Source organism: Muntiacus reevesi, chromosome 1 (genome assembly GCF_963930625.1).
Source record: "Muntiacus reevesi chromosome 1, mMunRee1.1, whole genome shotgun sequence".
NCBI lineage: Eukaryota > Metazoa > Chordata > Mammalia > Artiodactyla > Cervidae > Muntiacus > Muntiacus reevesi.
Window position 1 is genome coordinate 223725368 of NC_089249.1, and position 25815 is coordinate 223751182.

The window sequence follows — 25815 nt, forward strand, 5'->3', positions numbered from 1 at the left end:
CTGATAGCCGGCAACGAAATATCAATAGAAACCACTGTCTTACAACTAAAGGCAACTGAATTCTGCTACAACCATGTGAGCCTAGAAGAAGACCCCAAGCTTAAGATGAAGACACAGTTTGGCTGACATCCTAATTTCACCACTGTGAGAATCTTAAGAGAGCCTAGGTACGTAGTGCTTGGACTTCTGACCAACAGAGCTGTGAAACAAGTAAGTATTGTTTTAAGCCACTAAATTTGTGGTAATTTGTTATGCAGCAACAGAAAACTAAAAATATCACACACACATAACCACAGCAAGAAGCTGAAAAACAAGACAAACATATTCCGTTTATTTACACTTTTATTAATAAAGACAACCAAAGAAGGATAAGGTTTCAATATTTTATTCAAGTTTTAAGTGATGTTAATTACAGCATTTGAAGGGGAGAATCTAATTCCACACAAAATGGAACTCTAAAATGTACCCATTAAACTGCTAAAAAATAAACTTGAGTGGCGAGAATACAACAGAAGTCCAATTTAGATTCTGAGTGTTGTCACCATGTGATTACAGTCACAGAGACTCTTCCCAGCTTGCAGCTGGGGCTCTTAGAAGCTATTTCATACTCTGGTGCAAGGGCAAAAAAACCACAATGTGAGAGGGAATTAAGCCCTGAATTATTGGCTTCATCACAACTTCTCCACCCCAAAATGGCACAAAAGAAAGAGCTACCACACCCTGCAGACTACTTTTTGTGTAAAAGAGGTGATGGATGGAGGTGGAAAAAGTCCCTGCCTAAAAAAGTCCCTTTCAGGTAAGTTTGTACACACCATCAAACAAAGAGCCTCTCCTCAATCAGTTAGGGTAGGAAACCAAGGTTCAATTCTCAGGAAGTTACAATTTCATTCAATTACTCAATAGAATTTACAAAGTGCCTGCAAATTATCAGCTTCCACTTGCAGCCATTTCTAGGTAAAAAAGAAACCTGACATCTCTAGTGGGGCCAGCAAGCTCCCCACCAAGTCTACAGCTGAAAGGACCTTTTTTGAAATTGGGTTTCTTCTGTACCTCTGAAAGGGTAACACCCTAAAGCTGAATCATCTTTAACCTGGAAGTCTAACATGATATTTAGCAATACTTGCATCCCAGACATACAACATTAAAAGGTACACTAAATTCTGAAGGTAGCTATGCTGCAAAATAGTTTAAAATTAAACGATTGTACAATATTCATTTATGCTTGAAACTCCAGTCCTAGACCAAGCTTGTGGCCACCAGCATTGACATTCTTGCCATCCAGCAGAGCCGACAGTGTGAGTTTGATACCTGCAGGAGAAATCAGGGAGGAGAAAGGGAGAGAGAGGTAGAAAAGAAAGGAGAAGAAAGGTTAGCTCAGGAGGATCACTGCAGCACACTGGGGACACCACATCAGGTTCAAAACCTGTTCCAGCCCTGTGTGATCAGCAGGAGCAAAACCACAGGGCTCTTCAGTCCCTGTTACTCAACACCATCTGACTAATGACTAGGCAGCCTGGGATGAGCTGATAAAACAATGATGATTCTTCCACAGCTCACCCAAATCCACTTAAGAGACTCTGCTTTCCTTTATCCTCTCAATATCCCCGGTATAATCAGCACCACGCAGTAAACTTCTTTAGCAAGAGCCCCCCTGAAACAAAACCCTAGCTATGAATCAGACTCCAAGGTCTTACGCTCCCACTCACAGCACAGATACAAACACACAGATACATACATACACACACACACAACTAAATGCTTTTTTCTCTAGAATAGCTTGATTCTGCCATCATGTAATCTTAGATCTCCAGAATTCAAAGCCCCAATTTAACCAAACTAACCCTAAGGTGGTATTATTTCCTGTAGCTGTAACATTAATTTGATGGACTGGCCTAGCTAACTTTGCAGAAGAAACCTACAAACCAGTTTTACAATGAGGATGATCGATAGGCTGGTTTTAAGAACTTGCTTGAAATAAGTATCAAGCATTAGGTACACACTGGGACAAAGAATGGAAGAAAATAAGTAAAAATGTAGTATATGTTAGCCTTGGCCTTTTTTCTCCTTATCACCTCTCCTGTTCTCCAAATGTTTTATAATGACAGCACTCCTTTATAAACATTCAACTATAAAATTTGATATACACTCATTTACAATGTACTGTACAGTTATTTATAAGTAATTAACCTAAAGCAGCAAACCAGCACCACATTTTGTTTTAAGACAGCTAATTTCACCAATACATACCTGGCTTTAGGGTCTGAGTATATCCTAATCCTATCAGGCTGGAGTTGTTCACTTTAGCCTAGTCAAGGAAAAGGTAAGAATGAAAATGTTAAATACTTCATGTTACTGTCTCTGAACTGAATAAGAGCTTTTTAACTAACCAACTCTGGATTTCAGTATCAAATTCTATTTTTTCATGACCTCTTTGTTTACAGGATTCATTAAATTCAATATGAAATATATTAAATTTAGGAACTAGGTCTCAGAGAGTAACACAAAGAGATAACATAATTTTCAATTAAAAGGAAGTTATTATTTACATTTGATTCCTTATGGTATGTGACCCAATTCCATTTATGCTGAGTATATCTGTAATTTTAAATTATAACGGGTGAGAACACCTTCATTTATGGCCAGAGACATAAAAGACTTTCTTTATAAAAGACTTCTTCAAGATCTATTTGTTGGGATAAGGAAAAACAGAGCAAATATCAAATGCGGTTATGAATCTTTTGTTATGTGGCAGAATATTTGAATTTTCTCTTCATGAAAAACAGAAACAAAAACCATAATGACATGAAGGAAATTCAGCACAGACAAACCTGAATATTTGGAGCAAAAGAATTACTTAAGAATAACTTAAATCTTACACTTAGTGAGTGATGATTAATAATCAATCAATAAAGCAAATGAGTCAATAATAACTTTCCCCTTATTCTCCTGCCTGAGTTGTAGGGAAATCTGGGCCTCTCCCTGACCCTTTTCTGGGAAATGAGAGGTCAACAGAGCAAGCTCAGGCTGTGAGAACATCGAGTCCTGGCGAAAGTGAGCTACCAGGGTGCATGTTTTCCCGCTCGCACGCTGTTTTTAGACCTGGCATCTCCCACAGGAGAAAACAGGAAGGAAGGTCTCCAAGCAGGCAGTGCCCCATCTAGCTGTTCCGTTTTGCCCACGCCCTCCAAATAACATGGCCCCTTTTCCTTTGTCTTAAAGTGCCTAACCTTAAAGAAGCCAAATTCACTTCCTATCTCAGGAGACTGTAAATTACACAAGCCAGCCCAGAAAGCATCCTGCAACATGAAATTTCCTCATTCCACCCCAAAAGGGCTACAGCCTGCAGTGCCCTGTGACAACAGAGATGAGCTCAACAAGATTTAAGGGTCCACCAGCTATGCTACAGGGTCTGCAAGATAAGAGGCCAATCAGTCAATAACAGGGCCTGATTTCTTAATATGCAGTATAGGAGTAGGGCAAGAGAATGAAAACTGAGGGGGAAAGGAACATTTAAAACCTTAGGTTCAAGGTTTACAGTCTGCAGCATAGACTAGGGACTGGTTAGAGAAGGAGGCTCCATAGCAAGGCAGTCTGGGTCAAACACAAACCCCAGCACTTAGCAACTGCCTGCCCTTGGGGCAGTCACTCAGCTGCTCTGAGCTTTCCGTTCCTCATTTGTGAAAACGGATGGAATAGTTTTAAAAAGGCACCTATCTCAAGTGGGTTGTGTAAGAATTAAATACAGTAATTCACATATAATAGGCTCCATACAGTGTTTGGCACCCACAGTAAGTACTATTACTCTTATTATTTTACTCGTGGTAAAAACCCTTTCACAGAAAAATCATTATCCAAAGCATGGAACTCCCATCAGCCCTAAAGGACTGCAACCTAAGGAATCAGGTGGGGTCTCAGCAATACATGATTCCACAGGTACCCACCGAGAAGCAGGCGTCTGGGTCAATCTGGTACTTGGCTGCTATTCCGAAGCGAGTGTTACTGTTTCCTGCTGTCCAGGCCAGATTAACAGCAGTCTCCAATTTCTTGTTCACCTTCTGATAAATGGAGCCACCAAACTCTGTTCCATCATTTCTGCAAATAAGCACAGCACAGATACCAAGCAGCTTAGCAAGCGGGGCTGAGCTGGGCAAAGCTAACCAAGTCTAACAGAGGATGGGAATGTTGTAAATGGACTGAACTGATCACAAAACAGGCACCAAATTATAGGAAGCCTGACAGGAATGGCACAGACACCAGGGTTGGGAAGGTTCACAGAAGGTAAAAGCTATCTCAGACATCACTGGGAACATGCAAGGCGACTCAGTCAACTACTCAGGCTGCAAGGAACTTGAAGTTTGCTTCCAAAATATTCTTTAAAATAAAAATAGTGACTAGGGCAGTGAGATTCTGAATTCTGAGTGATTTCTTCAAAGGCAGCCTATAGCCAGTGCTTAGCACCAGCAACTGCATCCACTGCTGTGGGTGCACGGCCAGTAGGAGGAACAGCAATTACAAAAGAACCTAACCTATAATTGAGGCTCGTTGGCCCATGTGTACTGTTGACCCATGCTGCAACACCTACAGTCTTGGTGAACCCTAAAAGGAGCAACTTGCCATATTATAAAATGTTTCTGTCTTTCAAAAATGAATGAATGAAACCCAGCAGGTCAAACTGGGTTTCCTCTCTTCCCAGCCTCTGGGAATACCCTCTTCCCCTCTCTGACATTTTTAATATAAAAATACAATGTCAAAGTTCTGCTCCATCATTTTGGGTGTCTCCGGTGGAAACGGCAGTGGAAACTGTTAAGGCAGAGCCCATTTACTTTGGAATCCAGCAAAAAGCCTAGAACTCACTAACCCAACAAAAAAATTGTTGCTGTTTCATTACAAACTCTGCTCTTCACTAATACGCTCTCCTAAAGTAGATGCTCAGAGAACACATTCTAGGTTCTTAAGTTCTCCCCTGAAAGTCAGCCAGTCAGACACTCTAATTCCAAAAAGTATGGCAAAAGCCACTACAATATTGTAAAGTAATTAGCCAAAAAGTATAGGAAGAGCCCAGACACCACCTGATTCATAGGGAATCTAACTTCTTCAGAAAGTCAGTATGCTATAAAACTGCAGCTTGTCAAACACAATAGATTCTGGACTGACTGCGGTGTGATGCAAAGAGGGAAATTTTCTTGGGCTTAAATGTGTTTAAATGTTAGATTTCTCAATGCATTCTAAAACCAGCAACACTGCCTTCCTGTACTGAACTCTTAAAACCATAGACAGAAGGAACTCACTGCACAGAATTCATCTGTAGGAAACAGAGAATATCTGTTCCACATCTGGGCCTCAGCAAGACTAGGGCAACCCAGACTAGCTGTGTCAGCTGTTTCCATGCCAGTTCCAAAAATGAACCATGTCCACTTATTGAAAACCTTGAGGCTCAGATAAGGAAAATAGCTAACAGTCATTGTTCTTCCTAGAACTGTGCAATTTCCCAATTCCAAACCAAGGAAGCTCTTTCTGAATCAGACAAAATTCTCAATTAAAAAATATTTCTATGCTTGTGATATTTTCCTATGACTTTCCTGCATGTTATCTTTTTAAATTTTACTTTTTTTTTTTTTTTACCTTTTTTGAGTATACACTTCTGTGAGTTTTTATAGACAGACTCGTGTGGCCAGGATATAGAAGAGTCCCACAGTCAAACTCCCCTCTGCCACCCCTTTGTATAACACCCTCCCTCTTCCCCTCTCTCAACCACTGGGCTGTCCATCTCTATAGTTTTCCTTTGAAAGCAGTTTTAAAGTTTTCTCTAAAGTTTTCCTTTAGTTTTAAGAGACTCACATTTTATTAGTTTTTTATATTACTATATATCTTTATGTTAATTTATTATAAAAAATCCTCAAAATTTTATTAATAGAAATGTTACTAGTTTAGACACAAATACCATTTACTTGTCTGTAAATTTTAAGTCACTTCTTTAGTGACCTCTAGTGGAAAGAAAGAAATCTGTTAAAGTTGTACCCAACTTGTACCACTCATTAGTTTCTTATATCTACAGAGATATCATGGATGAAATTTTCATTTCCCTTCAATCTAAATCAACAGTCTATTTCCACCCTCAAGTTAGATTACAAAGGGTCTTCTCTAACCTACCCTGTAATTTTCTCTTCCCTTCACAATACTGTCCAGTTAATAAACTTTTAAATGGACTGCCACACAGAGAAGACAGTATTTAACTGAGACGATCATCTCCTAATTAGTCTCCCATGCCAACATTCCATTCAGTACAGCAAGCTGGTTCTCAGGCAGTATACAGAGAGAGAGGGCTACGACCCCCCACCCCCATCCTATTAACTAAAATGAAAGGACCGCCAGTGTCCGTAAAGCTGCAGGGAAGGGATGCTCCTGTGGACTGACATCACGTTCTTGCCATAACTGGTCAGTCTTTCTGTGTGCACCAGGGACAACATTTTACTGTCCACAGAATAGGAAGAACCTACATCACCTCAGGAAATGGGTGAGAAACAAGAAAAACACTAGCAGGCCATTTGGCTCATCTGATTCCAACAAACTCATTTCACAGTGATTAAAAAATGAGCTTAGAAAAAAATCATGAACAACAATCCCCGGACTGCACACACTCGTGTACACTTACACATTAGTGTGAAGCTGGAACTCATCGGTCTTGTAGCCAACCGCAAAGTTGCTCTGAGTCACTCGAGACTTTGCGGTCTCAAAATTCATCTGGTAGCCAGCCAGCCAGCCTTCATAACCCAGCACCAGAGCGCCCCGGATGGAAGGACCGGCTATGTCAAAATCCACGTCGCAGCCCAGGTTGATATGTTCCCGCTTGTACCCTGTCTTAATTTTAGCGTTTTTTTTCCTGAAGGAAAAGAAATCATATTAAAATCAGAAGTTAATTCATTTCATGACAACCACGCCAGAAATACAAATTTTAAAAAACTAATCCCTATTTGAGTAGGGGGGTAGGAAAGCAAAGTCAGGGCCCCAGATGTTCTTAAGCAGCTGTTGCAACCTCTCTTCAACCAAAATCCAAAATAATGCAGAAATGCCACCCTAATGAAGTGAGAACACAGGCTTGTAAAAGAAACACTAAGTGATTTTTACTATCGTCTCCCTATGCTTAATGTAGTGACCTACACAGGCATTCATTAGGTAGAGTGTCACCATGTAATTATGAAACATGCATCTTTGCTATTTTCCACATCTGTTGGGGGGGGGGGGGAATCTGTCATGAAGGTAGCTATCTAAACAGCAGCTCCTTTTTAACAATTTTCTTTTTTGATCACATCCCACAGGATGTGGGATCTTAGTTCCCCAGCCAGGGATTGAACCCGGGGCCCCAGCAGTGAGTGCACCAAGTCCTAACCATTGATTGGATCACCAGGGAAGTCCCTAAACAGCAGCTTTTACTATGTGGCTCACTTAGTAAATAAACAAATGCTAGATTCCTTCTAAGTAAATTCAACAGATGGCTTTTAATTCAGTATCCATGCTATTCCAATGAATATAGATTTCAGAGAACCAGGTAGTGAGGTAGAACCTGAGGCCCTGCAGTCATAAGGGGCCAGGAAGCCTTGGTAGACTGGGTAAGACCCCAGATTTGCATGTATGACCAGATCAGTGCCTCCCTTCCCTATTTCACAAGACCCAGCATTTCTCAGGAAGGGCAGGTGAGTTGTGTTACCTGCAAATACATTATCATCATGCCTTTTACCAAAAATCAGCATTAGAGATAAGATCATATCTATCAAATAAAATTGACTATTTCCACCTGATTGTTTCTGTCTTTCAACGCAAAATGAACATCTTCCACAGCAAGAACACTTTCAGTGGAGACCACAGGAGAAAGCAGGTATGCTTCAAGGATCAAGAACCACATAGCCCTGTCCACCCTAACTTCATTCATACTGAGATTAAAGCTTTACCTCCAGCACCCAGACTGTGGGCCCTAAATTCCATTCCCTCCTAAAAGGAACCAACACTCCTCAGAAAACTGCAGATTACAGGTTAAGGCAGGAAAGGTGCAGGATGAGCTTGAAGCATCCATCAAAGCTATCAAAGAACTCGATGTTGGAGCAAAAGGACTTGAGAACTAAGATGAAGAGGCTCCCAAGGGTTTCAAACATGGGACAGTATGAGCAATGGATTGAAGTATATCAAATGTTTCAACCTATGAACTCAAACCACATACACATTGGTCATCTTTAGAGACTAGTGAATGAATTTGTTTTGAAAACAGTAAATAAAAAAGGCACCAAACATGTATCCCACCTTTCCTATACTAACTATACTGCAAGATAACCAGAGTTGATGAGAAGTTTTTCTTTACTGAAATATTCCAGCTAAAAAAAATGAAGGAAAGATAAGGAAAGATACAGGTAGAAATATCACCAATTTGTAACCCCTTGAGTAGTCATGAATAGCACTAACACACAAAGAGAAAACCAAACTTCTGTATACATCCCTATGGAAGCATATTTCAGCACCACACCTGCCCAGTGGAATCTAAATGTGATGAAGCCTCTAGACTTAGCAATCCACAGGAAATGTGGGGGACAGGGGGACAAGTTAAACAACACCACAGAATACAAACAGCAAAATTTATGTGTAATTCTAGAAGACAAATGATCTCATTTTAACAAATAAATCTCAAGGGGAAAAAAAAAACAAGATTCTTAAAAACTAAGATTTAGGGGCCATATGAACCAATCTTTATAATTATGTGTGGACAATTTTTGATTCTATAAAAAAGTTTCATGAAATCAGCTAAATCTGAAGAGACTAGACTTAACAATATTAAGAAACTACGATTAATTTTCACAACGAATATTGTGGTTATGCTGTCTTCAAAAGGGATCTTATTTAAAGATACATACTAAAATATATACAGATAAAATTATGTGATATCTGTTAATTACGTCAAAATAATCTGAGGGTAAGAGGGATTGATTATGGATGTATAAATTAAACATGACTGACCATGGGATGATAATTATTAAAAGTTCAGTGATGAGAACATGATGAAGATATAATATACTTTTTGGCATTCGTTTGCATGTTTGAAATTTTCAATAATAAAAAAATGTAAAGATTAAATACTCCAAGTTTCAATGAGTCAAAATTTAAGAGATCACAGGTGAAAATAAAACTAACAGCCTTCCCTAGTGACAATGAAACTTGAAACTTTTGTTCAAGTTGCTTCTGTGCATTTTTGCAAGCTTTGAAGAAAAGGAGTGACAACCAAACTCTCTCTCTCAATAAGAAAAACTTAAGAGACTTCCCTGATGGTCCAGTGGTTAAGACTCTATGCTCCCAATGCAGGGGGAACATGTTCGATTCTTGGTCAAGGAACTAAGATCCTGCAAGCTGCACGGGGTGGCCAAAAGGAAAAAAAGAAAACAAACCTATATAGGTCTACCTGCTCTTTAGGGGAAGAAACCTGGGTTATGACAATGTACCTAATTGGCACCAAGCAGGTAACTGATGGAAAAAACAGCTGCTCAGAGGCTGACATTTAGAAAGGGAGAAACCAAGACATGGAAATAGCAGGCGTCTTTTAACCACTGGGAAAATGCTGCTGCTGACACAAAATACGACACCTGTGACCGGACCTCTGACCAGTGGTGTGGACCAGCCACAGTGGACAGTTACACGGTGCCCTCATGTATCACCTCCATGGATTCTGGCCAGAGGCACCAGGTCCCCAGGGAATGCGCACTGCTGGGGCAGTGACTCAGGTTTCTCTCCAGGCTTGGCTCTGGGGCAGCATTCCACACCTTTGGAGCTTTTCCCTTTTCAGGTATTATTGGGATTCTTCTGAAGCTATTTAAACAATGGTGCTAATTTGACAAGCACCTGAGAGGTACACTCAGCTGCAGTTAATGAGCTGGCTTCATATGTGGCAGGTACCAGTGTCCTGAAAAGGCTGTCTGCAGCCTCATCCGGCTGTGGTGATGTTTAGTTCCTTAAAGGAAGCCAGGATGCTTTCCCAGGCTGTACCCCTCAGACACTTGGAAAGACAGCTTTCATTTCCAATCTTCATCAAGTCATCAAAACCTTCCTCAAATACCCAATAGCAATGAGTACATCTTATGCCCACAGTCTTGGTTTCTAAACACCATTCCTCAATAAAAGGAACCAAAGCTCCTTGGAGAAATGGCTGACAGCAGGACTAGAAAAGGACAAGCACACTTTCTGAAGAAGTATCCATGACAGGGGCTTGTCAAAAGCACACAGGACGTCAACTTGAAGGCACTCCCAATGGCCATACCTGGGACAACACAAGCAACACAATAAACTAGAGTAACGGATTATAATCTGTACAGTAAAATAACTAAGAATCCATACTGATACAGGTAACCGATCAAATAAATAAAAGGTGGTGAAGGAAGAACTCTTCTTCACAGTAAAATCTCAATAAATGTAGAAGGGATGATGGGAACAGAAAATCACCATTTGCCAAACATAATTGTTATAGGCCAGAATCACTGATGGATGCTAATACTTGTTGAGTCAAAGTATAAAAAATAAAATATCTGCATGGTCTCAAAGCATCTCCCACACAAGATACTTGTTAATAATAAAGAGAAAAAAATTAGTTTTACAGAGAAGTCTGCAAACACCACTTTAACCAAGTGACGCAAGTACCATCACCAGTAATGAGACACATTAACATATACCTCCTGAGGTCACACACCAAGATGGAGAGAACACAACACGATGTCTGTGGTTGTCACAAGTGCATAACCTGCGTTTAACCATCAGAAAACATCAGGCAAACCCAAATTGAAGGATTCTACAAAGTCACTGGCCAATTATCTTTGAAAGTGACAAAGTCATAAAAGATAAAGACTATGCCCCAGGTTAGAAGAGACGAAGGAAACTTTGCAGCTAAAAGCAGTGTAGTGCCCTGAACTAGATCATGAACCGAGAAATAAGACATCAGAAAGACAAAAGATTAGCTAACAAATCTGCTGGTCTGATAATTATACGAGATGTTAACATTAGGAGAAGGCAAGTAAAGAATATAAGAGGATTCTGTACACTATTTGTGCAATAGTTTTATATATGTTAAATATAAAAATAGTTAAATTTCAAAAAAACAACACTTTTCGGTTATGTATATATTACTGCAAGTCCTAGAGACGTCTCTACAAACTCCCCACAGGCAGTGAGAAAACCCTCTACAAATTCCAAAGTGTGCCACCTCAGGGCAGCAAGCAAAGCCCCCAGCAGCAAATCCAAGCCCATGGGCACATCCCCCAGCCCTTGTGCTGTCAGTGTCTCTCTGGATAAGCTCCCGTCACGGTGCCTGGGGGTAAGCAGACGAGCAGGAAGGCCACACTCCTGCAGGAGAGACTACAGGAGAGATGAGAACGAGGTCAGTTCAGCTCCTGGCCAATCATCTTCAGACCATCCATAATCAAGTTATAAAAAGACTAGAATCTAGAGGCAGGATCCCAGTGTGCCCAGTCCTTGGGGTCACCCTGCACAGGGTCTGAACTCGGGAGAGTCTCCCTCTAATAAATATTCATTGGAAGAAGAAAAGGGACGGAGAGAGAGAAGAACATAATGTGAAATGGCAAAAAATGGAATAGAATGCCACTGAACCACACACCTAAAAGATGGTTGAGGTGGTAAATTTTATGTGCATTTTACCATAATTTTTAAAAACTAAGAAATGAAATTCAATACACGCCCTTGAGGCTTATCATCAGTGTGCAAAACAACCTTCCCAGATCTAAAAGACCCAACTGCTGAGTGGAAAAAAAGAAGAGTGTGTTCTGGAGGAGAACAACTCCCTCAGCCACTGTGAAGCGCTCCGGGAGCGGAGGCAGACCAGCACATCCTCTTGCCTCCCGTGCTATGCTGTTCTTAGTCACTGAATCACGTCCGACTCTTTGCAACCTCAGGGACTGTAGCCCGCCAGGCTTCTCTGTCCACGAGATTCTCCAGGCAAGAACACTGGAATAGGCTGCCATTCTCCTCCTGCAGGGGATCTTCCTGACACAGGGACCAAACCCACATCTTCTGTGTCTCCCGCACTGCAGCACTGACGGCTCATTACCTGCTGAGCCGTCAGGGAAGACCCAGGTCCTCAACAACCAGCAAGCCTAATCTGCCTGTGGCTGGAGGGCCTGAAGCAGCAAAGTGCAGCCTCAGGAGCCACCTTGCAATTAAGCCCACACACTCTCAGTGTCCCTAAGTAGGAAGCTGGAGAAAGGGCTCTCCAGCCTGAAAAAAATGAGGCTGGCAACAGTGACCCATTACCCCTGCTTCCAAACACCGCCCTACAGCCTTGGTCACTTAACATTACCAGCAGCCTCACTCACAAGGAATGGAGCATCACTGGACCGGAAATCCTGCAGCCTCCTCAGCTGAGGCCAATAAAACAATAACAAACAGCACGGAATGAACCTTACTATAAAACACTGCTAAGAGTCCTTAAGGAGAAAACATGAAATCCTTACCCAGTGTTTGGTGAGAAGGATGAATCGAAGGTCAGCTTCAGGCCACGCGCAAGCTGAACAGAAAAGAAATTCACCCACAGGTTTAGTCACAAGACAGTCCAGCAGATGTCACTTGGTAAAACCACGTCTTTTCGCACGTGCCCAGTACCTGGTCCTCCACAGTGATCTCCGTGCCCAGCGTGTTGTCCGTGTTCCATTTCTCTGTAAACGTCAGGCCATATTCAGTCCATCTGTACTTGGTTTCCAGGCTGCCCGTCACTTTGGTGGTCTCAGTGTTGGCTGAACCTGAGCTCGTAAATTCCTTTAAAGAAGACAGTCACAGTCTGCATGCCAGCACTTCATTCTGCATCACTCCACCCCTAAATGGACTGCACTTTCCTTTATGCAACAGGTGAGACCCTGAATGTGTGGCTGCAAAAGCTCCATCCATAATTGACTTAGATATTTAAAGTGTCAAAAAGGCTTCCCCGTTGGCTCAGTGGTAAAGAATCTGTCTGCTGATAGAGGAGATGCAAATTCTATCCCTGGGTTGGGAAGATTCCCTGGAGAAGGAAATGGCAACCTATTCTGGTATTCTTGCCTAGGAAATCCCAAGGACAGAGGAACCTGGTGGGCTACAGTCCATGGGGTCACAAAGAGTTGGACATGACTTTGCAACTAAACAACTATTTAAAGATGGAATCCGCTAACTAAAGGAATCTTACGGAGAATTCTATATCAGGAGACAGCTTCCTTCCTCCCCTGCAACTCTTCACTCTGGACAGGAAGGCCTCCTGTCCTCCTTCCATCCTGTCTCCAGGCTCACACAGAGAAAAAACTTTGAGCTAAAGTGGACATTGCAGTAATTCTACCCAAAACTTCTTCCTTCTGACAATTACCACATGCACATTACTAATTTTTTTTTAAATAATCATGTGGTATGGAACACAGGTCAATTTTGAAATAAGATACATAAGGAAAAATAAATCAGAGGCCTGCCTCATATTCCTATGAGTATTAACAGATGCTGAATTGGGGACCTAGTAGCTTGGTTCCCCTGGACCACCCATCCCACAGAAGATACAATAAATGTGACAACCACAAGTTGCCACAATCAGAAAAGTTCCTTTGTTTGCCACTCAGATGGAAGTTATTTATGATTTACTGATCTACAATATATACTCATACTCATGTGGGCCAGACAACTTACCAATCCATTCTCGGATTTTGTTTTCAGATCAAGTTTTATTAAGCCAAATCCTAAAGAAAGAACATGGTTACTGTTAATAGGTTAAATAACTCAAGAGCAGCATCTCTGCCTCCCTTAGGAAATCTTAAAAATGCCATGAGTGCAGAGGGCACCAGTCCCCACTGCTGCCTGCCTCTGTGGGTGGAGCTTGGTTGCCATGGAGCCTGGTTGCCATGGAACAGTGGCAGACGGAACAGGCACAGTCCCACCTGCAGTCCCAGCGGAGTCTGAGAAAAAGGTGTGTGACAGCGTGAGCATCAGCCTAAGGACAAGCTAAATTTAGAAGCCACAGCCCACCACAGCAGCACCCAGACCTGCTCCCGCCTGGGAGAGGAAACAAGAAGGTCCACTTGTCTGAACAATTCGCTAGCCTACCTGAACTGGGTGCGCAACCAAAACTGCTTGACTAGCCATAGAAGGCTTATCTTTTTTCCCTGACATGAAGATTCTAAGAGCTGACTGACCCAGGTCTCTCAAACTGTGATGGGTAGAATACCAAACAAGTGAAACCAGTCTCTGAGCTGAAAGGCCACTCCATGCAACACTCACCATAGCCCTTCGTGAAGACATCCCTGGCAGATTTGCCAAGATCAGCATATGTGGGAGGCACAGCCATCTTCTGCTATAATAAAAGAATCACCATAATAAACACACTGAAAATTGTAGGTACCTTTTTCCCCCAGGGGTGGACAAAGAAGCCTATGCAGTCTCCTGCTTCTTTTTGTGGCCAGAGGTGGAAACACCCAGTAGGTTTTTATTGACAGCAGACCAGTCTGACTTTGGAGACCTCTTCTCCTAGGTATCCCCAGGACTAAGCACAGGCCCAGAATGTGGCAGGAGTCAGACAGTATTTGCTAAATGAATTGATTGTCAAAGACACACTCCCATGAGCCAGCTACTTTACTGAACTGCAGGACTCTTGCCAAGACATTATCTTCTTACAAAATATTGACTGCTAGGACATTAAATACATTGAATAGAAATCAGGGCATTTCATAGTATCATATTTTTCAAACAATTCTCATTTCATTCATTCAACAAATATTTATGGAGTACCTACTATGTGTCAGAATGGACTCAACGTTTCACAAAACATTTGCATTTTATGGGAACCCACTTTTAGAGTATCATATTCCTCACAGAGGAAAGAATAAAACCTACCTACCTACCTAAGCAACTTTTTCCCATGGAAGGAAATGCAAACACACCCCTCCCAAATTTAATTCAAACAAACATCTACTGAGTGTCAATGTGACTTTATTTTTAAAACCAACTATCAAAGTACTACTTGGGATTGATGCATATCAGCATGTCAGTCAACAAGCATTTATTAAGCACCTCAGTGTTCTAGGAAGGCAAGAACTTCAAATAAGTTCAAATAAGGACCACGCTGTGTTGCCGGGAGCCTCCACATTGACACATTATGTACCCAGAATTAAGAGTCTAATCTGGACAGCACACACCCTGTGCTCCATCCAGGAGGAGAGGGGAACTTGTGAAAGCACTATCTTCTGCATCTTTTCCATCTCCAAAATTGTTAGCTTCAATTGGCCAAAACTTCAAGTGACCCAAGATGTATCTATTTTAAATACAGGACACCTAAATTATCAAACTGGAACTGCATACACCCCATGTAAAGTCACATACAAATGTACCCACATAAATATACATCCACAGGGCATGTTCCTGGTTAAGTGGGAAACCAATGAAAAGTGGTCCAAGTGATCCCAGGGAAGCAGTATCACAAGTGGAAGTTCAGCCTGACCAAAGCCTTAACTTCAAAAGACACTGCAAGGAGCACACAGAACCAATGAGCATAATGTTTAAAAAACAAACAAACCTGCAAGCCTCCACAATTTAAATTATAAAACTGTGGTCCAAGTCCTAGTTTACTTTTTTTCAGAGGTTTTGCTAGCTCTGTCCCAGCTCCCTTTTGTATCAGAGCAGACAGGAGCAGCCCAGTAAGCTGTTTACATGATCCTATTTTTGTTGCTGTTGTTATTTCTCGCACATGATCAGGCTGGAACCAAAGGCAACTCAGTCCACATTAGGATCAGGGCACAAAGAACATGGGAGAAGACCCATTTTAGGCTGCTTCGAATGGTTTTTTCCCAAGTCTGCAGACTCCCCTCTCCTAATCTGTTTCCCTTTCACCCCAAATGAGCCCCGTAGGCACACCCACCCCAGGGTCAAACCAGGAATCCAACCACCAGGTCCTCCCTGCTTTAGCCCACAGATGGGCCTGGGCTCCTCCCAGGAGAAGCAAGGAATCCACCAGGGATTGAAGGCTGAGGTATCAGAGGCCCAAGGAAACGTGCAGAATGCCTCAGCTAAGGGCCCCGAACATTCTACACACACTCCAGCACTAACAGTTATCAGTGGACAGAGTACCCCTCTTCAGTGCTGTCCCCTCCCCAGCTGGGCCACAAACTCAGCCCCAGCCGGGTGACAGGGAGAGCAGTCCAGTACCAACATCTCCAGGTCAGCTAAGACCCCCTGTACCTCAAGGGTCAGGGCCTCCCCAAGTACCCTCCCCTGGCTCCAGGACCCACCTCACCAGGCACACGCGGCTTTCACATCTGGACCGGTCCATCCCTCAGGAAAGAGGCAGAACACTCATCATTTAATGCTCCCCAAATGCCCTTGCTTATCCCTAATCCCCCAAAATGAAAAGCAAAGCCACCTGTCAAAACACACTCCACCCACAGCAAAAATCACCCTAAAGTGGCCACTAAGGAGATTACCATCCAGGACAAGAGGTGGGATGGCGGAGCGAGCGCACATAAGACCAGGCTCTCCTTGCGTCCCCAGCGCAGCAGCTGGCAGGGCGGGTGCACAGGAGCCACGGGCTGAGTGGAGCCAAACCCGCTCCTCAGCCTGAGGTGGCACCCGCCAAGGAGGGCATGACCCTGACGCCGTCTTCGCCAAAGGCTCCCTGCAACTGTGTGGCTGCAGCTGCCCCTTCTGCCCTTCCTGCGGTCTTCCTCTTGGCCTACCTCTTGTCTCCTGCTGCACTTATCTGATAGGACTGAAGCAGTTCCGCCTGTTTGAGCTCAGCCTTCTTACAACGGCAAACAGCACCCAACACAGTTCTCAGCACCTGCTTCAGAAACAATCTCACTGTAGAAATAACGATCGCCACCCATGCTTTCTCAGGCCAAGACTAGAGGGGGAGAGGACTCAGCGTTCTGCTTTCTCACTGAACAGCCTGCCTGCACGGACTTGCAGGCTGAACCCTGGTCCTGGCCCCTCCCACCACCTGGATCGGCTCCAGACCACTCCCCATCTGTCTCTGCAGCATCCGTTCAAGTGTCTTCAGAAAAGGAACCATCAAGTGCTGCTGGGGAGAGTGTAAACTGGCGCAGCCACTGCGGAAAACAGTATGGAGATTCTCAGAAATACCACATGATCCGGCAATTCTACTTCTAGTATTTACCCAAAGAGTACAAAAACACTAATTCGTTAAGACGCATGCACTCCTATCCTCATTGCTGCACTACTTACAACAACCAAGAAATGCAAACAACCTACAAACGCATCAATGACTGAATGGATACTGAAGATGTGGCACGTGTGTGTATGTATGTGTCTGTGTGTGCATCCACACACACGTGACATAATACTACTCAGTCATTGGGAAAAAAAAAGATGAAATCTGGCCATTTATGACAACATGGACAGACCTTGAGGGTATCATGCTAAATTAAATAAGTCAGACAGAAATGACTTTTATGTAACCTCCATCTTGGAGGGACATATCCTCTTTGAATCCCCTGTGATTTCACTCATATGTGGAAATGCAAAAAAAAAAAAGAGAGAGAGAGACAAAAATAAATGAACCCAAACAAACACAGAAAACAGAGTCATGGTTACCAGAAGGGAAAAGGGTGGTAGGTGGGGGTGGGGATTGAGGGTAAAGGATCAACTATATGGTGACAGATAGAAACTAAATTTTTGGTGGTGAACACACTGCAGTGGATACAGAAGTAGAAATATAAGGTTGTACACAGGAAACACAGAATATTATAAGAAGCTCAGCTTCCAAACAGGATATCCTGACATGGGCAGGCAGCCAGCCCTGGACAGATGGAAATCAGAAGGGGAAAGCAAGACCCCAGGTCTCTACCTGGGTGATGGCTTCAAGGCAAAGCCTGGGAGCATGATTCCCAAAGATAAGTGGGAAGCAAGAAATGGCCAGGTCAGGCTGAGCAGACCTGCCTGTAGTCACTGATGACTTTGAGAAAGACAAATAAGTCACACCAGAAGACAGGAATCGCTGGTTCCTCTCCACTGCCTGTCAGCCTACCCACCCAACACTCCTTGGCTGACCTTGAACAGATTATGCAAGCTCCACTCCAGCTGAGGAATGAAAAGCCAGCCCATACTGGAAGCTCAGAGGGGAGAGATAGTATATCGCCCAGCATGGTCTGCATAACAGTTATGTAACCTCCATCTTGGGGGCACTCGTGAGCTACAGGACAGTGACAGCTTCTCTGCTCTCAGTACCCCACTACCCCTAAAAAATGCACACCTACCCCCAGATCACACCACTGAACTCAAAGCATCCCAGAGCCCGGCATGCACACATTTATCCAAAATATGGAAAAGGCTATGTGTACAAACATGCCAAGGCCTAGTAAATAGCAGGTATTCAATATAAATGTCTGTTTAAGGAGTAAATGTGCAGCAAGCATCAAAGTATTTTTACAGGAGAGAAAAAGGAAACAGTATCTGATAATAGGGACTAAGTAAAGAATGTAACCAGGAGGCAGGAGCTCCCCCCACTGGGAAACTGCAGCAGCACCACATGCCGGGCGGGCGTGCGTGCTCAGAGGGAGTCTGCAGGGGGCGACATGGGCTCCGTCACCTCTGCTGGGCTTTGCTGGTGGGCGGGGGTGGCTGCCAGGGGTGGGCCCGAGTCATGTCTAACTTTGCCACCCCACGGACGGTAGCCCGCCAGGCTCCTCTATCCATGGGATATTCCAGACAAAAATAATGGAGTGGGGGCTTCCCAGGTGGCTACCAGTGGTAAAGTATCCACCTGCCAATGTAGGAGACGTGGGTTCAATCCCTGATCTGGGAAACTCCCACATGCTGCAGAGCAACTAAGCTTGTGTGCCACAACTATTGAACTTGTGCTCTTGAGCTCAGGAACCACAGCTATTGAATCCAGGTGCCATGACTACTGAAGCCCATGCGCTCTACAACAAGAAGCCACAGCATTGAAAAGCCTGTGCACCACAACTACAGGGCAGCCCCTGCTCACTGCAACTAGAGAAAAGCCCATGCAGCAACGAAGATCCAGTGCAGCCAAAAAATAAATAAAATTTTTTTCTTTTTTTTAAAAAAGAATACTGGAGCGGGTTGCCATGTCCTGCTCCGGGGATCTTCCTGACCCAGGGATTGAATCAGTGTTTCCCGCCTCGCAGGTGGATTCTTCACCGCTGAGCCACCCAGCAAGCCCACCAAGGACGTTGGGGAGACCCACAACTAACATGCCTCATCCTCACAATGGCCTAAGGAATGCTGAACTCAAGCTGAGGAAACCAACCAAGTACCTTCAGAAGACACCACTGCCACTTCTAACCTCAGAACCAAGCATGGACTTGATTCAAAGGGCTTCAAGGAGCCGCATTATAGAGACTGACACATCTGTGTTTGGGAAGCTCACTCAGCCAACAGATTCACACAAATATAACTGACAGTATCTACTGCTGGTGAGGAAAATGATCACTCCCATTCTCGCCAAGTAGGAGCGTATAGTACAGTACAGTCCCTGAGAAGCCCACTGCTGGGCAGCGCCCAAGTGGACCTGCAGTCATTCTAGCGGCAATTCTGCTGCTAGCAACACGCCTGCAGTGGCACCCAGCGCTCAGGAGGTCGCTCACTGCAGGCTTATTTTTAACACAGTACCCAGAAGCAACCTAAATGTCCACCAACAGAGAAACAAATGAATACAAATTACAATGCTTGCAAACTAAGGAACACCGTGTGGTAATCAAAAAGAATGAGGGAGACTTCCACACGGTGGCACAGAAAGCCACTAACAGGTCAATGAAAAAAGCAAATTACAGAACATGTATAACTCCATGTGACTGAAGGAAAACTTACTGTGGCTACCTCGGAGCTACTTCTAGAAAGGAAAAGGGGTTTAGGAAAGGACTGAGATTAAAATAGCATTTTCATTTTTGATTCTATGTAATCACTTAAGTTGTCTGGGCACTTGATAATTTTTTTCTAAGAACAGAAAATTTAAAAACCTAACAAATATGTCTGAAATTAAGCCATGCTGCATTCTCGATGCCACAAGTCACATTGCAAAAGGCTGCTGCAGCAGAAGTACCAGAAGGAAAAGCTCTCTCAGTGTCTATAATACTGGATCCAGGAACAGATGTAAATCACAGAGGTGGCAGGGCTAACGGGTAAGGCCTGTGGCGGGCACATTCGGCCCTCAGGTGACCCGCTGTAGCTCTGACCACCCTGCCCAGAGGCAGGAGTAGGGCAGAGCTCCCTAACTTCAGCGTGTGTGACGCGCCTGAGGCACTGACTCAGAAGCCTCCTTCTTCCCTCTCAGCCTGTCACTGCTTATCACACAGACAGGGCGGCCCTCAGATGCCACGGAGAAGGGTAGGCTCGCTCCCCGCACCAGGCACCCACCAGAATCCTCCACTTTGAAGTATGCTCTTTTCTCCACAGAAGCTCCCTTGGAAGGATCCAGGCAGCAAAGCCTTGAGGCCCTCAGAGAGCCAACAACCACTGCAATGGCTGATACAGATAGCAGGGTGGCCACGGGTCCAAAGGGCTCAGGCAGGAACAGCTGAGAACAAAGCTTCTGAACACAGGTAACACCCAGTGAGTCAAGAGACGGTATTTTCAATGACGAGGGTATAAGAGGACTAGGACCTAAACATCAAGAGCCACCTGCCATAGAATTTCTTCACTCACCTGAGTACCCAGGTAGCAGGGCACAGTGACTAATGGAAGGGGCTACGAGACTGGCAGAGGTTCTAGCTGTGAGACTTTGGATAAGCCACTTGTACACCTAGGGTCTCATTTTGCTCATCTATAAAATGGGGCTAACGACAGAGTCTTTCTACTGCCGTAATTGCAAGGATTAAGTAAGGTAAACAGAACACGTAGAATTGTCTGACACACAGTGAGTACTCAATAAATGGTAGGGTAGCCACAACCCACTATTCTAGATATTCTCTGTTTGCCCCTCCAGATGCGCTTTCCTCCTCCATCCTGCTCTGAGCTCCAAGAACTGATCATGTGGGTTGCAGGGTAAGCTCAGTCAATAGGGAGTACCAGCAGAAGATGAAAGAGTGAAGTTGGTGTATTCATCCCGCCCCCCAACTTCACCCCTCCCTGTTGGGCCTCAGGTGGGCAGTGACTTCCTTCTGCTCAAGGCCACACCTCCTGCCAAAGGGCCCCCTCCTGGTTCTAATGGACCCAGAGGCCCACACTCCCTCTCAGGTCCCCCACACTCTGCCCACACCTTTGCAAATGATCCCCTCATCATGCTTTCTTTAATTACCCCATAGGAGTGTACATCTGATTCCCGCAGGTCCCTAATCCACACACAATCATCACCATCAGCATCACCACCTTTGGTTTCCCTTAGGAATGGAGAATTGTACAAAAGCCTTTGGCTCTGCTCTTTTTCCTTTTTTTAATATTTATTTGGTTGCACTGGGTCTTAGTTGTGGCACTCAGGATCTTTGATCTTCCTTGCGGCATGGGGGATCTTTAGCTGCAGCATGTGGGATCTGGTTTCCTGACCAGTGATCGAACCCAGGCCCCCTGCATTGGAAGCACGGAGTCTTAGCCAGTAGACCGCCAGGGAAGTCGCAGCTCTGCTATTTCTAACACCATTCTAGGCAATCTGTGAGGGCAGAACTGGGCCAGCCTACAAGAGGAGCAACAGACCAGTCAGGGATTAGAGCAAAAGCAACTCCTCCAACCTCTGGGGACCAGGAAAAGAAACTTCCCCAGCAGGAGGCCAGAGCTGCTCTGAAAACCAACACGTGAGGCCAACACCATCAGGAGCCTCGCTGCACGCCTACCCCACACTTTCTCACCAGAAGAGGCAGCCCAGGAGAATGGCTTTGACTGGATCTCTGGGATGCTGGCGAAGCAATGCCCAGGCTCAGGGAGGTCTGTGCTCTCAGCGCAGCTGTCCTCCTCCCCCCACCCTTCCATGATTGTCTCACAGAGGACAACCAGGCTTTCCAGGCGTTGCTTCTATTTTAAAACACCCTGGAGGCTGGGCCACCACCAGCACAGCCTTCCACAAGCCTCAAGAGAATGTAGCTGACTTGGGGACACCCTGCCTGCCCACCCATCAAGAGGAGAAGACCTGGGCTGTCAGGCGTCATGCCAAGGTCTGGGTCCCAGGAGCACCTGGGGCTCCTGCCTGAGCAGGAGGTTCGCTGCTACCTGGCTTGCCCCAGTGGGGGTGAAACAGACAGTGCTTGGGTGGGTAGACTCGAGAGTCCAGCACAGCTGAGTTCCAATTCTACACCACCACCAGTCTCTCATTCTGAGATCTTAGGCAGGTCATAACCTATCTGCAGCTCATTTTTCTTCAGTTCCAGTACAGGGTAAGAGGACTTGACTCAGCATCCCTCTCAAGGACTAAATGAGACCGCTGGTATAAAGCACTTAGTTCAGCAGCAACTTAGAACAGAAACAACTAAACAACAACACAGTAGCTGGTACCCAGAAAATATGTAACAGGCACAGGTAGTATTCATCTAAGATTGTCACTATGTATGTTTCCTATCATAATTACAGCTGCTGGGCAGGCTGCCAAAAGGTCATCCTGAATCACAGGGTTCAGACTCCTCCCCAACCATAACGAGGCATTGTTTAGCTGAGTACTGTCCAGCCAGGTCCCTGAAGAACGCCTCCCTCCTCATCCCAAGAAAAAACTGACCCTTCTCCTGACAAACACCCGAGCCAACTGCCTTTGCAATAAACAGAGTGACTCCACTGCCTGCTGTTCACTGACAGCTAGCCTCCACCCACCCAGGTACACACCCACTCTGATCAGTGTGTAAAAGAGTAACCCTTCCCCTCCGAACAGCAAGGTCTACCTCTCGAAAGGCACGCAAATCTATTAGCTCCTCACGGTGGCACCTTGGAGGGGCAGCTGCAGGGTGAAGCACCAGGACTGGGGGGCTGGCCAGAGCAGGCCCTGAATTCCAACACCATTCCCACTGAGCTGTGTGACCTTGGGACGGTGATCCCACCACCCTGGGCTCAAGCCTCCTGGCCCACCAAACGGAAACAACGGTACTCCTCTCCCAGGGCTCGGAGGGCAGTGGATTCAACATCATAGTTCATATGTCAACCGGCCAGGAGGGTGCTGAGCAGGTCCTCAATAAAGAACGTCTGAAATGGTGATCATCACACTCTTACAGTAGAGAAACTGAGGAACGAGCAAGTAACTCGGCCTGTATTAGACCCTGGGGCTTCCTTCAGAGCTGTGTTGCATGAGTTCAGTCTGCTCCCCAGGATGCTTTCCAGCATAGTCCCAGGATTCCCACTCACCCTCAGTCCTGGGAGAGCAGGCAGTGAAATGGAAGCGTGTGCCCAAGTGCGACTGAGGGGCAACCGGAGTGGCCGCCCTGAGCACCTGAGGGGCTGCCTGCAGGCCTGGGCTGACTCTCAGCCATTTGTGCCTCGCTTGCCAAAGATGTCACTCCTTGAGAAATCCCCATTGACAGCAAAATGGACTTTGGAAGCATCTTACCAGTAAAGGTAGGGGTGAATATCCCCCATGACCACCAGCTTGGAGGTGGTTGTCCACATCTGCCTAGCATCCAATGGGGCCAGAGAGCCACAGACAACTCCCCACTCCTGCTCCTCCCCTGAGCCCCTCTGTTTATCTACAAATAGCCCATGCCTACAGAATAGCAGAAATAAAGTAATCAACTGAGAACATCCTCCAACTCCAGGGTCAAGCACTTTATTCAGGACAACTCCAGCAGAAGCCTCTGACCCACTCACCATCAGAGAGTGAAGAGGCACCAGGCCCACAGACTTTAGGAGAATCCCCTTCACCAACGTCACCCTGCCCAAGCCAGAAACATCAGTTCAACAAGCTTCCCAAAGGATTTGGAAAGTCACAGAATGAGGATACATGTTCAAAGCAATTATTTCAAATTAGGAAACAGTTTTGCCTCTCACAGCTCTAGGGCTGTACACACTGCTGTAGCTCCTTAATTATTTGTGACTCTGCTAGGCAAGGCTATCTTCTGGAAGTGAATGAGATGTGTGTCCCTCAAAGAGGATGTCCATGATCAAGGGACTGTGGGCTGGGCCTGCAGCCACTACATATAACCGTTCAATAATCCCACAAACATTGATACTGAATGAGCACCTACTATAAGTCACATGCTGGAACGGTAAAAAAAAACAAACAAAAAAAAAAAACTATCCTTCTTTCAAAAAGGGTGAGTCTACTTTGGATAAAAACTAAGAGTACATTCACTCCCACAGACCCTTCTCAAGTACCTACCAATGCCAAGTGGCACCACTCCAGGCACTGAAAACAAAGCTGCATCAGGCTTAAGTCTGACCCTGTAGGAACTCAGTTCAGAGCTGGGATGGAAAGAAGGTAGACCCTGGGCAATATGCCCTGGCCTTAACAACAGCATATTAAGCAAAGGAGGAGCTCATTTCCCTATTTCCCCTGGAGAGGGAAGGCAGGTTCAGCAGCTCCAGGCCTCAGGTGGAACAGGCTTAGGCTTAGCCCAAGTCTGCAGCCACATTCAACTTCCTGCTCCAGCCTGACCTTGGCTGTCTGTAAACTGAAAGGCTTTTCAATGAATTATCCTGAAAGTTACTCAATGCCTGGCACACAAATGTGTAATAACAATGCTTAAAATAACAGGGGCTACCTTTATTGAACCCGTTCCAGAGCCCCACGTAGCACAAAACAGTCTGCAGGGGTTGGGCTCGATTCCGCCAAAAAGCCTCAAGGGCAAGTGTCAAGGTTTCCTTCAAGGCCTTCTCCATATCAGGCACTGTTCCTCACTACTGGAAGTTAATCAACTCATTCTTCCCAAAAAACCCAATGAAGAAGAGGGATGATTGCTCCATTCTACAGATGAAAAAACTGAGGTTTGGTTTCTTCCCCACTGTGTGACCTTGGACAAGTCACTAATGCTGTCACTAATGCTTAAAGCCAAAGGACTCAGAACCAGTTTCCTGAATGCACCACTACATTCGGTGAATGAATGAGCCATCGAATCAGGCAGGAATTCCTCCTAAGGCCAAGGAGACCATAGGGCTCCCCGCGGGACCTCCTTTTCCAACGCCTAACCTTCTACCCAGGCAGGCCCCAGCTCCGGCCCTGGTCGCCGCGGCCTAACTCGACCGTCAGCCTCCCGTTCCTCCCGAAAGGCGCTGGTACGCGCGGACAGTGCCGGAGGCCAGCTTCTCCGGGCGTGGAACCGACAGGGCGTGCAGGGCCGGACCGCGAGACCACGATCGGGGCCACAGTATGGCTCGCACAGGTCAGTGAGCCCGGCACGGCGAGTGTAGGTGGCGGGTTGGCCCCTGCCCGACCCGCGCTGGCGGGATCGAGGGCCAGAGGGCGCCTCCGAGGAAGGTCACCTAGACCGACGGCCGGTCGGGCCTCCCCGCGGCGGCCCGTGCCCTTCCGCCCGCAGGTCCCCGCGGGCTCTGATCCCCAGCCGCAGGCGCCTCGGGATGTCTGGCCTCCCTCCCCCGCGCCCGGGCCCGCTCGCCGCCCGCCCGCCCCGCGCGGCCTGCACTGCCCGCCGCTGACCCGCCAGGCCCGCGCGGGCCGCTCCCGCTCCCCGCCCCGGACGGGCCCCAGGCCCCTCGCCCTCGCCCGCTCCGCGCACCGTCTCCTTCCCCAGCTCCCCCGGGGTCGGCCCGCGACCCAGGGCGCAGGCAAAACCCGGGCCCCTCTCCGCGGCGCCTACCTCAGGAGCGTTGGCAGTGGGCTCCGCGGCGGCTACGGCGGGGGCTGCAGCGTGCGGAACGGAGCGAGCGGCGGGGCCGAGGGCGGGGCGGCGCGGACGGCGGCGGCGCAGACCCGCCCCGACCCAGGGCGCCCGG

The 25815-nt window shown here is 45.9% G+C and overlaps 1 protein-coding gene across 2 annotated transcripts; it reads right to left on the reverse strand.

Annotated features, from left to right (window-relative positions):
* Nucleotides 1–369: 369 nt before the first annotated feature.
* VDAC1 (voltage dependent anion channel 1) lies at nt 370–25815 on the reverse strand. 2 transcript variants are annotated; one of them, XM_065918553.1, is made up of 9 exons: nt 25680–25815; nt 14269–14341; nt 13681–13730; nt 12640–12792; nt 12492–12544; nt 6653–6880; nt 3942–4092; nt 2248–2305; nt 370–1308 (listed from the first exon to the last, which is right to left on the reverse strand). In XM_065918553.1, the coding sequence occupies exons 2-9, from the start codon at nt 14333–14335 to the stop codon at nt 1217–1219; spliced, it is 852 nt and encodes a 283-aa protein (XP_065774625.1). In that variant the 5' UTR covers nt 14336–14341; nt 25680–25815; the 3' UTR covers nt 370–1216. The 2 variants fall into 2 exon arrangements, with proteins under 2 accessions (XP_065774625.1, XP_065774624.1); XM_065918552.1 differs by having other exon boundaries at nt 14269–14338; nt 25680–25741.